Source organism: Ceratotherium simum, chromosome 17 (assembly GCF_057802395.1).
Source record: "Ceratotherium simum simum isolate JZ-2026a chromosome 17, ASM5780239v1, whole genome shotgun sequence".
NCBI classification, from domain to species: Eukaryota; Metazoa; Chordata; class Mammalia; order Perissodactyla; family Rhinocerotidae; genus Ceratotherium; species Ceratotherium simum.
Window position 1 is genome coordinate 59,371,151 of NC_141916.1, and position 18,137 is coordinate 59,389,287.

Consider the following 18,137-nt stretch of genomic DNA (forward strand, 5'->3'; position numbering starts at 1 on the left):
TTTGGATATTTGCTTCGTGTTGAGGGGAAGGGCCAATGTATATAAATAAGAAGAAGGATATCTGGCAAGATTGGGAACATGACCTCTTGCCCTCCAAAGCCTGGGAAGCCCGAATGAATGCTGCCAATCTTAGCAGTGTACGGACAGGGTGTGAACTCTCCCCTCTGCATACCAAGCAGGGTGAGAGGTTAATGAATGAGTGCTCTCCTCACACATGAGATCCTGTTTGATAGTGGTTTTATAAATAAGGGCTTAAATGGGGTCAGAATAGGACCTGCGTATTGCTTCCTAACTCTGTAAATCTTTTCCAAGTGATGGTGTTCAAAGATGATATCCTTCCACTAGGGAAGGGAGAGATGAGGCTCTTGTTCTTGGAGATCTGGACGGCTACTACTGGCTCAATCTGTCTAAAAGCAGGAAAACAAAGCGGGGGAGGTCCTTGCTGCCCACTATTCTTCTCTAGTAATCCCTTAAAAAATAATTGCAGACCCAAACCTCTGGCCTCCAGCACATTTTCCACTTGATTAGAGGCCTTTGTGAGGTAGGGAAAGGGACCTGCAGACTTGTACATTGTGCTGAGGCCTGAAATGTCCAGCTGGGATTTTTTTCCATCAAAAGGGGATTTTAGTAAAACCATTATCAGGGGCTTAAAGGAGAAAAGCTGTTGAGCTGCAAGTGAAGGGGTAGATTAGCATTAGCAGGCTTGTTTTTGGCACTAGTGGAAGGGTGGGAAGGTGTTTGCAGCCATTTGCACACAAGTGCCTTAGTTTCTCTGCAAGTTCCGGACAGGTGCAGAAGTAGGAATGAACACAGGAGTGGGAGCTAACAGGCTTGGGAATGGCAGAGGGGGCTTTAACTCTGCAGCATCAAGGGGAAGGCAACCCAAATCAGGGAGGATGGCAAGGTGATGCTTGAGACCTGCTCAGTGGTGTGTAAGAGGCCATAAGACTTGCTTCATTACAGGTCCTGCACAGCCACGTTACCTGGAACCCTCCCATCACAAAACTCGCCGTGCCCCTCTCCACCGTCTCCACAGACGAGGCAGCAGGAAATCAAGGAACAGGGAAGGGGCCGTGCTGGATCACTCGAAAGGGTAAATGGATGTCTATGTGGACACTTCTTTTCGTGGGGGAGGGACTAAGAGGACAGAGGAAGGTTAAGAAGGCCGTAGCAGTGGCTGCCCAGTCTGCAAGTAAGTATCCGGGCTATGTGGATTTGCAAACTGTGCCATGGGAACTTTCTAAGGTGAGGATTTGGGGAAAGTTACCTAAAATAGAAACTCTATCTTCTCGAGATTACTAGAGCTGTCAGCTATACCTTCTTGGCCAGAATGGAGCGTAGAAGCCTGAATCATGTGGGGTTGATGGGCAGTGTTCAGGCCACTGGAGCCAGCTGCTACCTGAGGGGCCACGTTGAGGGATGTCAACAGCTTGCCCTGGAAACTCTTGTTTTCTATTTCTCCCTGTAAAAGTGGGATAATAGATAAAACAACATTCTTCCTGACTGCCATGAACACATGGCTAGAGACGATGATGGCCGAGGAGGGTGGGGCAGTAACAGCTTGTCTCTGAGTAGGACATTTTCAGGTGTGTGACGCTGTCACCGTACATCCATCTCCTCAGTGACAGGTTCACCTCAGGGCAGCTTGGTGACCTATTAGTTGGAATTGTTGTTTCAAATCAGATTCAAACAACCAGAGAGAGGGCCTATCTTCTTGGAATCATGTGCTAGCCCAGGAAAGCTGTCCTTGGAGACTGCAGATCAAAGAGCAACCCTCCTAGTTCATCCCAACGACCACCTCTAGGAACTGCTAGTCCTTAAATAGTTTATACTTTCTCTCATTTAATTTCATGTAATGAGGGCCGGCCCCATGGCTTAGCGGTTAAGTGCGCGCGCTCCGCTACTGGCGGCCCAGGTTCGGATCCTGGGCGTGCACCGACGCACCGCTTCTCCGGCCATGCTGAGGCCGCGTCCCACATACAGCAACTAGAAGGATGTGCAGCTGCGACATACAGCTATCTACTGGGGCTTTGTGGGGGGGGAAAAAAAAGGAGGAGGATTGACAATAGATGTTAGCTCAGAGCCGGTCTTCCTCAGCAAAAAGAGGAGGATTAGCACGGATGTTAGCTCAGGGCTGATCTTCCTCACAAAAAAAAATGAAAATAAAATAATTTCATGTGTCTTTATTATCCTGGCTCCTCAGCCTGCCGTTTTCTCCTCAGCTTTGTGTGGAGTGATACTTGGTCTCTTTTCTTTCTGCTACCACTCCTTTTCCTATTTGGTTGTTTTCCCTGGATCTGTATTCATTTGGTATGGTCACTAACAAGGGCATATTTCAGCTACGGTGTCCATAAAGCTGCATGGGGAGCTTTTCTTCTTTTATAAGACCATCACAGATAGCGCCAGGAATCGTAATCTGCTACATGCCTGGGCCCTGAGTTCCAGAAGCTTTTCTTTTCTTTTGTCTCATTCTCTAACCAAAAATGACCTCTGTATTACCAAGTTAATAAGCTGTGCCTCATCCGCTTACTCAGCTTGGTAGAAGTAGCCACAGGGGATTTCCACCTTCCACCTTCTACGTGTTTATTCCACATTTGCACCAACTACCCTTCAGACCCATGCTTTGACTTCCTGAGGCCATACTATGGAGTGCCATGAGGGCCAGAGCCCCAGGCCTCTCCTGCCCTCAGCCTGTCCCTTATTGTGGTATTTTATGGAATCCAGCCAAATTGGCTTGGAAGTTCTTTCTCTTTGTTTTAATTTCTGCTACCTTTTCCTAATGTCTGTTTTCCAGGGGAGGAATTTAGGTATGTGAGCAGCCTTACTTCTTTATCAGGGCTCTTAATCATTTTCAGTTTCATAGACTCCTTTAGATTCTATGAAGATGTCTTCATCTGGGCAATAAAGATTCTCATTTTAATAATAAAAAAATAAAAATAGATACTCCTAAAAATTTAAAAATATTTTTGTTTTTCCTTAAAAGATCTCTAGAATTTTTCATCACAGGCAGTATACTTTCTATTTTTTTTTTTTGTAATAAAAAAAGCTAGTACTTTTGCTGTTAAAATTGATATCTCCATATATGATTGTAAAATTTTTCCCCAATGGTTCTCCCAAACTTCCCAAATATGGCAATCTAACAGGATTTGTATGAAATGGTCTTTACGGAAAATTAGAAGTTGAGGTTTGATTTCCACAGCCTCCAGGCAAAGAGCTGGAACTAAATCAGGAACATTCATGAGGAGGTCACATGGGTTACCTCGTCCAAAAACCAAATGCTAGCACCTGGGGCTCCTTTGAGCCGTTTCACTATTTTAAAATTTCATTTTATCTTTTGGCCACGTGAGATTCCTCTCTTGTCAACTCTTATGCCCTGGGGGAATTCTTTGGAGGGGTGGGGGCTGACCAGAGGGCATTTGTCAGAGGGGAGGAGGTCGTGGTTCCCGCTGGAAATAGCCTCCAACTCACAGACAATGCTGCCGCCTGCTGACCACCCACGGGGCGTGCAGACTTGGTGGGTAAAGACATCTCTTTCCACTTTCCATCTTCCACACTGGAAAACAAGTATTTATAGAGTTTTGCATTAACCATACTTTTTCTGCCTTTTAGTGGATCCTGAAGTCATCTTAAACTTTGGGTAAAGGAAAACACAGGGTCAGACTCCTAGCTACCTAATCTGGTGTGGACATGATTCGTAGCTGCATCACAGTGGGGAGGGTAGATTGCGTCAGTTGGTGGGAGAGGTTTTTTTTTTTGGGGGGGGGGTCAAAGAAAGAACAATCCAGAAGGAGACAAAAATGATTTCCCACCCCTGCCTTTCAGTGAAGTGTAGTGCTTGACTTCTAGCTCCTAATTTGCATATACACATTTTTATTTCTAAAGTAAGCAGCGATGAGGCTGTTTGCTGCTAAGTCCTGTGTCGTCCTTACTATAGTAAATTTCTGCAGTTCCTCTTGTGATTCCATTGGAAACGAGACCCATGTGTGTGGCAAAAAGATAGGCCAGCGGCCTTCCTTTGGGTCACACTGTTCTGATTGTCGCCAGTTGATTCTGAGCACAGTGGCAGGGCATGTGGCTCCAGTGTGCAGACGTGAGCCAGGGCTGGAGGAGCCAGCCATCTGTCTGTTCCAGGCCAGGAGACGTGAAGGCTTCTCTGCTTCCTACAACAGCAAGCTACAAGCTTCATAAAGTTCAGGAGACCACAGAACATGGCCATGCTGTGTTTACAGATTCCTGAAAGACTCTGTCTAAATTTTATGCATTTGAAATGAACTAGAAGAACTAGAAATTGTCACTTTAATTTTGTCATTTTCATATTGTTTGCATAAGACACATCTACTGGTCCTTTTTTCTTGGTAGTTCACAGCAGTGGGCTTTTGAGTTATGAAGCTCAGCTTTCAAACACTGTAGTGAAAATGGAAGACTCTTATTAGGTTGTCTTCCATCCAAGAACATTAAGAATTTGAGGGGCTTAACTGTTGCACTTCCTCCCTTTTTTTACCCATCTGTCCAATTTTAGCCTTGGTGATTTTACTAAAGATTCTAAGGAATATCAGGACTAATTTTTTTGGTTCTTCCCTATTTAGAGACCAAAATGGAAACAGGCAGCTATTCCTACACAAATGTGTACATAAAAATGCCAGTTTGGGGTAAAGATTTCCTCAGGAGAAATATTGTTATGTACCTTTGTAGTAAATATTTTCACATTCCTCTTAGATGAGGAAAACAATGCTTTCCAAGCCATATTGAATGATTCCATACTATTTATAAAAAAGTTAATCTGGTCTCCGAGAACTGTTTTCCCACAGTCCAGTTTAGTAACTTAGATCCACGATATGAGTAGTAATCATTGACAGTCGGCTGTGTGCTAGGCCTGATCCTTCTGGAGTGTGGATTACATAAATTGAGGAGTAATAAACATAAGAGAGTGCCTGATATTAACAAATTAGACCCTTTTACTCTTTCTGGACAAGAGGGATTTGTAACTAAAACATCTGTGAAGTCAACCCTTTTTATTCTTGGATAAAGAGAAAATAGCTAGTATTCCTGCAACCCGATTCTACTTTATGAAAGGACACTGTGACAGACATTTGTAAACATGTTAATTTATGTAAGTTCTTAGCTTTGAGGCTGTCACAAGCACAGACTTCCAGCGTTTGTACTTCATATTACTATTTGTGACAAAGCAGTGTTTTTGAAACTGGCTCAAATCCTCGAGGACAACAGGTGACAGATTTGACACTACTAGCTACTTCGGTACCCCGTAGCCCATTTACCAACTTGCACTACTTTTTCAGCTTCTTGAATAACCCTGTATGTAATGCTTGCAGAACATAAACTGAGTTTGCATAATTTAATGCTCATTAAATAGTAATAATAACTTTCAGCATTTGGGGTTTTTTTTACTCCAAATGAAAATAACATGCTCTAGTTTAGCACCTTTCTGAAGCGAGAGGTCAGGGTGCTGCTTGGTCACGTCTCTGGGAAAAGTCAGAGCTACTTGCACGCCGATCGCTCTCTGCTGTGGTCTTGACAGTCTGGAGCAGCCTCGGTGCTGATACTGACTCCTCGCACCACCTGGACAGGATCTTTTCACTTGTCAAGCCTCTTTCCTCATTTATAAAATTAAATGTACAATATCTGCCAGATTTGGTAAACAAAAATTTTGAGATAGAGAAATTGAGCACTGCGTTATGACAATTCTTCCAGCAGATCCCACTCACATCCCTAGCACCTCTCACCTGGGTTTCTTTGCTGCTGCCACAGAAGACCTCATTCTTCTCTTCTCTGTAATTGAGACTACTTTCCACTATCACAAATAAAAGCAAACTTACAAGGATATTGGCATTTGTCCCTTAGAAAATTAAAGTGGAAGGGTAATGAGATAAAAACTTGTCCTGTTTTTTTAAAGAAAATATGTACACTTTTCTGGGTTAACAAACACAGGCAGAGGAATTCCACTTCTATTTTGTTTTATTTGGGGGGATGCTTAACATACCCTACTCTAGTGCTGTGCAGTTAAGATCTCTTATTTTCTCTTGCACCTTAACTGGAAGACTCAGCTTTATACAGTACCAAATGTTCTGGGTTGGTACAGGCAACTCCACCAGGCAAAATCAGAGCAATCCCTGAAAAACAGGAAAAGACTAAAACTGATCATTTGTGGACATTTAAATTTACCAATTGTCTACAAATATCCGTTTTTCAATCCAAGACCTCAGAGTATATGCTTTTATTCCAGCTGTGCACTTACCTTTGATAAGTTCTAAATTATTAATAGTTGGCACTGATCTAAATATGAATGTCTCACCTGTTTGACAACATTCACTTTTCAAAAAATTTAACTCGCTACCTAATATTTGAACAAGTACGTTGACAAAAATGAGATAAATATGTAGCCAAGCATAAGCTTAGGTTTGAATGCACCTTCCAATTTCTAACCCCGTGAGCCACATTATTTCATCAGAAAGCCTCACCCTGACTCCTCAGAGGTTCACAGTGGCACAAAATGTAGGTCTTGCCCTCTACTAAAGGGATACAATTAACTGTTAAAAGGGGGTGATGTCTGATGCAGGGAAGAGAAAGAACAGAGAGTGACCACTAGATGACTCACTGTAGCTCCCTTTTTCACGCAGAGCAGCTGAGAGCAGAGGCCAGGGCTCTCCCTTGCCTGGGACTGGGAAGGGACGGTTGTCAGAAGCTGCCTGAGGTCTTGACTTGTTTTACAAATCTGATCTTGTAATCAAGAGGTTCTTCTTCTTTGGAAACACAGTGGTCCCTGGGGGCCACTACTCTTTCTCCTTTGAAAACCTGAGTTCAAATTCTCTAAGTCAAAAGTGAAAGGTTTTAGTTATATTCCCAGACCAGCACCTGTCTAGTAACCATTGCAGGAAAGCCCCAAGTTTGGGGGCTAGGCCATGCTTCAATTTACATGTCACGCGTCCTTATTTAAGAGAAGTTCTTACCTTTAAAAAGAAATGCCAATAAAAGGAACATTTGCTTTGTCAGATCTTTGTTGTTGATTTGAATCATGAGAGAATATTATCAGTTTGAGTTTTCTTAACTATTTAAGGGCAAGTACTGTAAGTTAGGCAAGCATCCTTGTCGCTGTTGCCAAATGTGGAATAAATCAAGTGGGCCCTCCTCCAACCCTAGGCCTGAGGAATTCGGCAGGAAGGAGTGCACTGCAGGGTGAACTATGCCAAAATGCCCAGTACGCTTAGCTAGAGGCCTGTCATGGTCCTTAGGGGTCTGCAGAGACTGAGTCACACAGTTGCCTTTGTAGATCATTTTTTCAGTACAGACATTAATAGCCCAATGACACTTAGAAAAGACAGGTATCCGGAGCACTTTCTCAACTACTACCCAGTTTCTATGAGGCTGATTACTTCTCAATGATGAAGTTTACACTAAGTTCCTAGTTTTGTTTTTCAGTTCTGAAGTTTCAGCAAATGTGTGAATCAGGTTTTTTGTGTTATTCTAAAAATTGCCCTGAAGTGCCTTTTAACTTTTGTACCACCCATAAAATATGTATCAATTGATTTTCTTTGGTGCTTCTGTTCTTTAAAAGCATTTCTTTCCATTCCTGTAGGCATGGTGGAGATGGAATCCACCCATATTCCCTTTAAAGTAGTGCCCTGTGGCATGAGCTCGTCCATCTGTGTTCAGACAGCTACCAACCACTTCTGTGAGGTCACCTTACGGGAAACCAAGGTGTGATCAGTAACTGAACCATCTCATGGCGCAGAAGGGAGCTGGACTTGGGAACTGGACCTGGTTTGAGTCCTGGTTCCCTTCAGTTAGTGGCTGGATAACTTAAGGCAAGTAGTAGGCCTTATCTGGAAAACAGCTTACCCGTTTCAGCATATTGCTGTGAGGACTAAAAGGAGAAATTTACAAGCACCATGCAAAGCACACCATATTCATTTCTTTTCATCCAAAAAGGTTGAGAGATAAGCAGTTAACCTTGACTAATGAAAGTGGTTTATTCATCTTTTCCAGAGCCACTCCAGATGTATTCTTAAGCATGTCCAATTCAGGATGAGGATACTAGGCCCATGATCTTAACTTTCAAACATTAACTTACTGACCTTTAGTCAAATTTATATTTAACCTTTAAAATAAAAAACAAAACAGAAAAGCAGAAAACCCTTTCGGTTACAGTTGGTAGGACTGTTTTACGTATTAATATGAAGAATGTGAACACAGAGTCTAAGACTTGAGAGGTGCTCACATTTTTATTGACTGCATCTGTACAGCCATGCAGTCTCTTGGAGGAAGAAAAACTATCTCAGGACCTACAGCTTGTGTAACCTTCATGCATCATAGTGTCAAAAGCTGACCCTAATTCAAAGTCCCTACTTCTTACTGGGGTTCACACATTTTTTTTTTCGGGCAATAAGCACTGTAACCTAAGAGGGAAGAAAGGTCCACACCTTCCCCAAAGAAAAGGAAGATGGATCTAGTGTCAGGCTCAATTAGACCCAATTGTGATGGCTCTCCAAAAAGGAACAATGCAGCTTTTGTGATATGCACAAGCAGAAAGCTTGGAAATTTTACAAAACAATCTTACTCCAAGAGAAACCTCGGTTCTAGCTCTCTTCCTGGAAAGAGGTGTAGATCGAGGAAAGTTTTATATTACTCTTATCAGCTCTTGCTGGGATCAGTATGTTTTGTTTAAAAAAAGAAATCTCAAACAACTAAGACAGACCTATGTGAAACCAGGAAATATGACTTACTCCACCGTCTGAGCATTTATGCTCCCTCGTTTCCACAGCCCAACCACAGGGTGTCCGATGATTTAGTTATTGTCTACCAAAGGGAACTCTTTGCTAGAATTGTTGGTATTCATTTATCTGCCCCAAATTCGGCCTAAGAACTCTGACCAGGGTGGATGAGTGGGCAGCTTCAGCGCTGGAAGTGCTTAAAATGCAAATGTGCAGGACTCCTGGCCAAACTCCCCATCCCCCAGGAAAGGGCTTACATACAGCCAGGCCTGGAGGAGAATGTTAAAAAGAAGGGGTAGAACTGCCCTCCTCCTTTCCATTTGGACCCTCACTCACACTGGAGGTTCAGCATGCATGACTGAGCAAGGGAGCGCCAGCAAGGACAGCACTCTTGTAAGTTTCCTGAACAATGGCTTCAGTTCCCTCCACCCTTCATCATTTCACATGCTCCCCACACCCACTCAAAAGTGTAAAGAAACCCATCTTTCTTCCCCACTTCCACATCTCATGACCCATTTTTTCAGCATTACCCTTAGATCTTGTTTCCACCCAAAGAAAAATTGGCCACCCTGGGGAAATTGTGACTCTTACAAATCTGGTTTTTTAAAAAGTTTCATTTTGTTCAATTTTTTAAAATTTCCATATTGTTGACAGTTTAAAACCAAAAATTATATAAATCTCCAGTCTAATCACATTTCTAGAAACAAAACATTTAGATGTCAGTAGTAAACCTTATACAGAATAAATTTTGAACCACGAGCTTACTCAGACCACATAGGATGCACCAAACTCTGTACCTTATTTCCCTTCACTGTAGAGTACACGAACAGCACCTCCTACTCTGGCACGTACCCAAACACACACTGCCTTAAAAATAATTCACAGATACAAGATGTTTTGTTTTTTTTTTCAAAAACATACTTCATATTTCCTCTTTTATTATATAAATATCAGTTTAACCTTTTACTGTAAGAATATAAACGTTTTAAGAGGATCTTTGTTATTATTTATACAAATTCACAAACAGTACAATTAATTGATAAAGGTCTCTGGGTTTCTTTAACTCCATCTCTCATGTTGCTGTGGAGGATTCTAAAAAAATAAACAAAAAATCCAACAAAAATATACATCCTACTCAAAAGCGATTTTTTTAAAGCCACAAGTCCCAACCCCCACCAAAATAAAGTCACCTATTCCTCCATTTAGAAACAGAATTTTTTAAAACCCACAAACTCCCATTTTATTAACAGAACAAGAGATAAGACGAGAATTTCAGTCTCCTCCCCTTCACATCACAGCCCCAGGGGCTCTGAAGGCCAACTCTGCTCCTGTGCTTCCAACAGGAAGCCTCACCGTGTGACCTTTTTGTGGGGAAACTCGGAAGAGGGTGAGGGTAGGGCAGAATTTGCATATATAATAATCATTTTCAAGACACAATCTGCATCTCAAACAAACAAAAAAAACAGTTCCACTCATTTCTCCCACACATTTGTGCTATAAATTAAGTCAAGATTTAGGAACAGGGTTGGGCCCTAAAATCCCAATAGACAAGGAGAAAAAGAAAATTATAGCCAGAATGTGGAAAGGGGACACACTGGATGGATGGGGTTTGGGAAGAAGCCAAAACAAAAAGGACGTACAAACCCAATGGGCATCTTTCCAGTCTAGGCACGAAAATGTTTAGTCTCAAAATATCTCTCTTGTAGAATTCCAGGGCTTCAGAGAAAAAAGTAAACTAAAACGAGGTAGCCAGACATATATATATATATATATAATTTATATATATATAATATATAGAATATATTCAGCAGAAAAAAGGGACCATGATTTCAAATTTCTTCAAAAACTAAAAAAAGGAAAAGACAGACAATAAAAATGAAATGATCGTGAATAGCAGAGTACTGTAAAAGGAGCAGTGATGAGAAGAGACTGGGATTAGTTACAAAGTGGAAGAAGGTGAAAAGGCCGTTGCAGTTGCGTTTGCTTTTTTATACATTTCAAAATAAAAACCAGATCACAGTATTCAAATGAAAGCTTTAAGTGAAGGCAGACATTTTCCTCAGCTCCCCAGGGTCGCAAGGACTAGTCACTCCCCACCCCCACCCCCATTTCCAAATGCATCGCAGTGGGAATACAGTAGCTCAGTCAGTCCTCCATCCCCCCCGCAGAGAGGAGTGGTTGAGTAAGTAGCTGAGTCCATCTCTCTATCCTCTGGGAAAAAGAGAGGGGAGTATGGGAGGGGGAGCAGGGGAACCCCAGATACAATGAGGAGAATGGGCATGTAGTGGGCGGGGATGCTGGAGAAGGGAAGAGAAAATGGGCCTGAGGCTTCGTGTCATTGCCTCCATCTCATCCACCGCAATGATCTATGTATAAGTGTGCGTGTCGGGTGGGGGGGGGGGTGCGTGGTGGTGACGGGGCGGGGTGGGGATGAACAGGGCGGGACGAGGGGAGGTGGTGCTGCCGCCCTCACCTGACCTTCTCACTGTCCGTCATCTGCCAGAGTCCCAGGTTGAGTACTTTGAGGCAGGGCAGCTGCGTGATGCGCTCCAGGCCGCGCTTGGTGATTCGCGTACAGCCATACAGGTCTATGCCAGTGAGCTGACTCAGGTGCTCAGCAATCAGCTCCAGACCCTTGTCCGTGATGCGCACACACTGTCCGATATTGAGCGTGCGCAGCCCGTGCATCTGCCGCACCATGCGGTTGATGCCATCGTCACTGATGTGGCAGGAGCAGAGAGAGAGGGACTTGAGGCCATCTAGGCCCTGGGCTATGTAGGCCAGACTCTGGTCCCCAACCTTGTCACAGAAGGACACATCCAGCCCCGAGAGGCGCAAGCTGCCCATAGCCAGATGCATGATGCCCGTGTCACTGATGTTGTCGCAGGAACGCAGGTTAAGGCTGCGTAGGCTGCCCATGTGCGACAGGTGCAGGAGGCCTGCGTCCGAGATGCCCCCGCAAAAGCTAAGGTTGAGGAGCCTCAGGCCCGTCAGCCCCCGGGAGATGTGCTTCAGAGAAAGATCAGTGAGCTTCTGACAGTCCTGCAGCGTGAGCTGCTCCAGGCCCAGGCAGCCCTCCGCCGCGCTGCGCGTCATGCCGGCCAGGTGCCCGATGCCCACGTCGGAAAGGTGGCGGCAGCTGCGGAGATTAAGGCTCTTGAGGCGCTGCAGACCCCAGGCGATGAGCAGGAGGCCGGTGTTGGTGATGTTGCTGCAACCCCCCAGCTCCAGCACCTCCAGGCCCTTGAGGTACTGCGCTATGCGACCCAAGCTGCTGTCGGTGATCTGCTTGCAGAGGCTCAGGTTGAGGGCACGCAGGGAGCCGATCTCCTGCACAAACGCGTGGCCCAGCCCGTTGTCGGTGAGGTTGTAGCAGCCGCTTAGGTTGAGGCTCTCGATGTTGGCCATGCCCTGGATCACGTAGCTGAGGCTGCGGCGGAGGCTCAGGATCTGCACGCGGCGGATGCCCCGGGCCTGCAGGCTGGGGAACAGCGACGGGTTGGCCCGGCGCAGGTGCAGCTTGGCCTCCACCCCCCGCCACACCGACTTGTGGTAGGCGGCGTCCCGCCAGGCCGTGCACACCTGCGCCGCGCGCCCCTTGTCCCGGACGTCCAGGTAGCCGAAGATCATGGCCAGCAGCTCCGGGAACAAGCACGAGATGTGGGTCTCCATCTTCCTCCTCCCCCCTCCGCGGCGCTGGGGGGAGGAGGCGCGGCCCCGCCGCTCCGGCCCCGGGAGGCGACGAGAGCGGTTCGCCCCAGCCGCCGCCTCGGGCCCAACGGACGGCCCCTCCCCGCCTTCCGGCTCCGGCCGCCGCCGCCGCTCCTCCTCCTGGTCCGTCCGTCCGTCCTTCCTTCCTGCCGGCCTCGCCTCCCTTCCCTTCCCTCCCCCCGCCCCGGGCTCCGCTCGGTCCTCACATCCCGGGCGGGGAAGGCGCCCTCACTCACTCCCGAGCCGGCCGGGCCGCCGCCGCCGCCTGGGGTCTACCCGCGCCGCGCTCGGGCCGCGCCGCTCCGCCGCCGCCGCTCCCACGCCCCCTGCTGCATCTCCACCTCCTGCCGCCGGGCCGCCGAGGGCCCCGGGCTGCGCGCACGGGCTCCGGGCGCCGCGGGGGCTGCCTGCTGCCTTTGTCTCTCGCCCGCTTTTCAAACCTCCCAGCCCGGGCCGCCCGCACTCCGCCGCCAGGCGGGGGGACCAGGAGGCCAACCCGGGCCACCGGGCGCACGCCCCTTCTCCCCCCGCCGCCCGCGGGCAGTTGGGAGCTGCCGGCCCCGGCTCGGAGGACGCCGCGGCCGCGGCGGCCGGAGCGCGGCTCGGCGCGGACCCCGGGGCGGCAGGCGGGCCGCGCGTTTGGTAGAGTCCGGGCCGTACCCTCGGCTCGACTGCGCCTTCGCGCGGCCCTCCGCCCCTCGGCGCTCCCCCCGCGCGCCCGCGCAGTGGTACGGGCCGGCGCTGCCGGAACTGGAGGAGCCGTTTCCCTGGAAACCGAGTTCTTCCTATTCTCGCCGCCCCTGCTTTTTAACCCTGTAGGCGCCGTTTGAGAGCAGCTGTCAGCCTAGCGCTTCCCCACCCGTCTGCTTTTCACCCCGTAGCCCGCTGTTGAGCCGTTCCCTTTCTGGGCTATGCCCCAAGCCTGTTCCTTCTCTTTTTCTCTGCTGCTGACGTCTGCACAGTCTTTTCCCATAGTTTCCTCCTACAATTCCTGACCCTTGCTTTACACCCTTCTCCTTTTATTATGCTTACCAGACCCTCCTCCCAGTAGTAGTACTCAATAATCGTCACCCCAACTCTCCTTCCTTTTTTTACTGTCCCTAATGCCCCTTAACACGTCTCTGTTATCACACCCCAGTTCTCCCCAGTGAGGCTGTTTCCTACGATTCCTTTCTCTCCAGTCTTGTGTCTTATATTACGGAGAAACTCGGCTTTATTCATTCATACCTTAGCTTGACACTGAGCCTCTCCAGTCCTCATTCTAGAATTATCCATTACTACTTCCTCCTAGCATCTTCTGGTTGTTTCCAGACAGCGCTGTGAGTACTTTATACCTCAAAACTTGCCTCCACTTCCGCGCTTCGCTGCTGAACTGTGGACTGTCGGAGCGCCGCCCTGATGCCCTCGCAGCTCCTTAGCCTGCTTTGCACTTACAAGGGCAGCCTTCCCTACGCCTCGTTTTATGATCTTTTTCTTTCTCATCAGCCTCTTAGAGTATATATAAATTGTATGGCCCAAGTGTGCTGATAGTCAATATATTTGTATGTGCTAATACAAATTTACATTTTTATAAAATAGAATGACAATTGGACTTGGTTTAAGGTGTTCCAGCCAATATCTGTTGGTTTATCAACTGTTTTATGGAACCAGGGCAATGTTCCATTCTGGAATGTGGCTCCTGGGTCTTAAATGCCCACACAGAGGATAGGATTTCAGAGTTTCATTTTAACTGCCCCCAAACCAAGAGTTTTTGGATCAGGGAAAATGACCCTCCTTAATTTTATTGAATTTATGGGTCCACAAAACTAGATACAAGACAACCTGATTTGTCTATCAGAAAAGGAAAATGTTTCATTGACTCTTTGAGGACCTGAACAAGATTTTGATTCCATGTTAATTTCCGTATTAAGTATATGAGATTGTAGAGAGCAATACTAGACCAAATGCATAAAGATTCACTAGTAGGCATAATACATTTTAGACCCTCACCCACCTCTCGTGTTCCTAAACCAGGAAATGCAGAAGCAAAAATTCTTACAAGTTTCCTCCCTGACCCACGTTACACGTGGTGTGAGGCCCATAGATTTTTATAACCTTCCTGAAGTAACAGGCTGTTCTGTTAGTCATCCAGATGATGCCAGATGCGCTGTGGCAATAAGTGTCACAATTCTGGGGCATACCTGGGCCTATACTCTTCTCCTGGAGTGTACCTAGGCTTGTATTTGTCTCAGTCACTTCTGTCTAAACTTTTACCTTAGACTCTACGTGAAACTCACTTTTTTTGTTGTTCTTCTGTGGATGTAGATGTGTTTGTGTTGATGTCAGAGTCTTAATCCAAAACACCTTAATCCGGTTTAACACATGGGAGGTTGGGAGGGTTTATGGGGTGGGGGGCCTGACCTAAGGAGAAGGAGCCTAGTGGGTTTCCTCCTCTAGATGGGCCATTCCTCTCAAGTCTTCGGAGTTGTTCAGAGGTGCCTGGAAATACTTTCTCAAGAAGTTGGCCACCTGGTCCTAGTTCTAGCAAAACTTTTTCTTGAGTTGAAGTCTAGAATTTTATTAACACAGAGCCTTTTATTTAAGGCATTCAAACATATATTCTAAAGATTTTCGGCAATATGATTATTTTCGTGTTCAGTAAATAGGAAAAGGAGTTGGGGCCAGCCCCGTGGCGTAGCAGTTAAGTGCCGCGCGCTCTGCTGCTCGCGGCCTGGGTTCGGATCCCAGGCGCGCACCGACGCACCGCTTGTCAAGCCATGCTGTGGCGGCGTCCCATATAAAGTAGAGGAAGATGGGCACGGATATTAGCCCAGGGCCAGTCTTCCTCAGCCAAAAAAGAGGCAGCTTGGCATGGATGTTAGCTCAGGGCTGATCTTCCTCACAAAAAAAAAAAAAAAAAGGAAAAGAAGCATCTCAGAAAATGAACATTAGTGGGAGAAAGAAGCGTGGCATCACATGAGCCCTATGTTGAGTCTGAAGACCTGGTGACTGTGGCGTTGAGAAAATGATTCCCCTTTGCAGGTCTCAGTTTCCTCATGTAACACTAGGGCAGTTTGACTGGATAATCTCCAGGGTCCTTTCCGACAGTAACACTCTGTGAGATCAAGAGCCTACGTTAGTCCTGCTGTCTCCTGAACCCTGGCATTATGCATTGTTCCTAATGCAGGCCTGAGATTAAGAACGTTTCTACATGCAGTGGCTTCTTGGGGGTTTTGGGTTAGGCTCAGATGGGGGACACAAAAATAGATGGAGGGTATTATGGACCAGAGACTCTGATTGTCTGGAGAAGATGTATACCAATGGAGAAAATCCTGTGGATAGCTGTTCATGTTTTGAAGGCGGGTTGAGATTTTTGTATGTGGTTTAACAAGTTGCAGCCAGAATGAAGTTTTTCCTGAATGAGCTGTGAACTTCTGTTTAGAAGCAGAGGTGATAGCCTTGTGCAGGGAGTCTCTAAAACTTTACCAAGAATTTTTTTAAAACTATATTTTCAGATAGGGTGTGTTTTTCACCTGGGTGGGGCCTGGGAAAATTGAGAAGCCCAACCCAAAGATCAGGCTTACTTAAGGATGTATACTTCCTCATACAGAGAGAGAAGATCTGGCTGGAAAGATCAGAAGAGATCTGTAGTTTTTTAAATTCCTCATTCAAGAATATATGTATCCAAAAATAGTGACCCAGAGTCTAGCTGGTGGGTGTTGGATCAAAGGAGTTAAAATTTTGTGTGTGTGTTTTATATTAACTCTAGCACACCCTCGGCACAATGCCTGCTATGTAGTAGGCACTCTGTCAATGTTGTGGAACTAAAATGAGTGAGAACAATAACAATAATATCATATCTTTGTGAAAGACTTCATACATATCAAAACCTCTCCAAGAGTTCTGGACAATCAATAGCAATGAATTTCTTCTTTTTTTTTTTTTTTAAAGATTTTATTTATTTATTTTTTTCCCCCCGAAGCCCCAGTATATAGTTGTATGTCATAGCTGCACATCCTTCTAGTTGCTGTATGTGGGACGCGGCCTCAGCACGGCGGGAGAAGCAGTGCCTCGGTGCGTGCCCAGGATCCGAACCCCGGGGCTGCCAGCAGCGGAGTGCGTGCACTTAACCACTAAGCCACGGGGCCGGCCCAGCAATAAATTTCTAAGGTTTATAAAATGGTGCCTTTCCAACTTCAAGATTTCTTGAGAGCAACGTTGTCTATTCCTAAGTATTTCTTTTTTTTTTTAATTTTTATTTATTTATTTTTTTGTGAGGAAGATCAGCCCTGAGCTAAGATCCATGCTAACCCTCCTCTTTTTGCTGAGGAAGACCGGCTCTGAGCTAACATCTATTGCCAATCCTCCTCCTTTTTCTCCCCAAAGCCCCAGTAGATAATTGTATGTCATAGCTGCACATCCTTCTAGTTGCTGTATGTGGGATGCGGCCTCAGCATGGCTGGAGAAGCAGTGCGTCGGTGCGTGCCCGGGATCCAAACCGGGGCCGCCAGTAGTGGAGCGCACGCACTTAACCGCTAAGCCATGGGCTGGTCCATACCTAAGTATTTCTAAGCAGGAGAGCACCTCCTGAGTATTGAAGATGAGAGAGAGTGAGGACTTGATTCACTGACTGCAAATAGAAGATTTAACTAGAAACAACAACAACAAAATAACCTGATTAAAAAATGGGCAAAGGACTTGAATAGACATTTCTCCAAAGAAGACATACAAATGGCCAAAAAGCACATGAAAAGATGCTTAATGTCAGTAATTGTTAGGGAGTTGCTAATCGAAACCACGATAAGATACCACCTCACACCCATTAGGATGGCTACTATTAATAAAACAGAAAGTAAAAAGTATTGGTGAGGATGTAGAGAAATTGGAACCCTAGTGCACAGTTAGTGGGAATGTACAGCCATTGTGGAAAACACTATGGAGATTCCTCAAAAACTTAAAAATAGAACTACCATGTAATCCAGCAGTTCCACTCTGGGTTTATATCCAAAAGAAATAAAAGTAGAATCTTGGAGAACAATTTGTACACCCATGTTCATAGCATTATTCACAATAGCCAAAAGGTGGATACAACCCAATGTCCATCGAGGGATGAATGGATAAACAAAATGTGGTATATTCATACAGTGGAATATTATTTAGCCTTAAAAAGGAAGGAAATCTTGTCACATGCTACAACCTGGAGGAACTTTGAGGACGTTATACTAAGTGAAATAAGCCAGTCACAAAAAGACAAATACTGGGGCTGGCCCCTTGGCTTAGGGGTTAAGTGCTCGAGCTCCGCTACTGGCAGCCCTGGTTCGGATCCCAGGCTCTCACCCACGCACCGCTCGTCCCGCCATGCTGAGGCGGCGTCCCACGTACAGCAACTTGAAGGATGTGCAACTATGACATACACCTATCTACTGGGGCTTTGGGGAGATAAAGGAGGATGACTGGCAATAGATGTTAGCTCAGGGCTGGTTTTCCTCAGCAAAAAGAGGATTGGCATGGATGTCAGCTCAGGGCTGATCTTCCTCACACACAGACAAAAAAAGACAAATACTGTGTGATTTCTCTTACATAAGGTGTGTAGAGTAGTCAACGTCATAGAAACAGAAAGTAGAATGGTGGCTGCCAGAGCCTAGTGGAAGGGGCAAATGAGGAGTTGTTTAATGGGTATAGAGTATCAGTCTTGCAAGATGAAAAAGTTCTGGAGATTTG

General features: G+C 46.0%; 2 protein-coding genes across 6 annotated transcripts in view; one reads left to right on the forward strand and one right to left on the reverse strand.

Moving 5' to 3' along the window:
* WNT5B (Wnt family member 5B) overlaps positions 1–18,137 on the forward strand; it is a 101,464-nt gene that overhangs the window by 42,360 nt on the left and 40,967 nt on the right. For 2 of the 4 annotated variants that reach the window (XM_087442961.1, XM_087442962.1), the window contains exon 2: positions 964–1,093. The exons of 1 other annotated variant lie outside the window; for it this stretch is intronic. In XM_087442961.1, the coding sequence (XP_087299087.1) occupies positions 964–1,093 (130 nt within the window). Of the gene's footprint in view, positions 1–851; positions 1,094–18,137 lie in introns of those variants that run through there. One more of the 4 variants, XM_087442966.1, reaches the window with a different exon arrangement.
* Positions 9,321–13,060, reverse strand: FBXL14 (F-box and leucine rich repeat protein 14). Of its 2 annotated transcripts, XM_087442960.1 has the most exons (2): positions 11,200–13,060; positions 9,321–9,818 (listed from the first exon to the last, which is right to left on the reverse strand). In XM_087442960.1, exons 1-2 carry the CDS (start codon positions 12,396–12,398, stop codon positions 9,734–9,736), a joined length of 1,284 nt encoding a protein of 427 aa, XP_087299086.1. In that variant the 5' UTR covers positions 12,399–13,060; the 3' UTR covers positions 9,321–9,733. The 2 variants fall into 2 exon arrangements, with proteins under 2 accessions (XP_087299086.1, XP_004438840.1); XM_004438783.3 differs by having other exon boundaries at positions 9,321–13,059.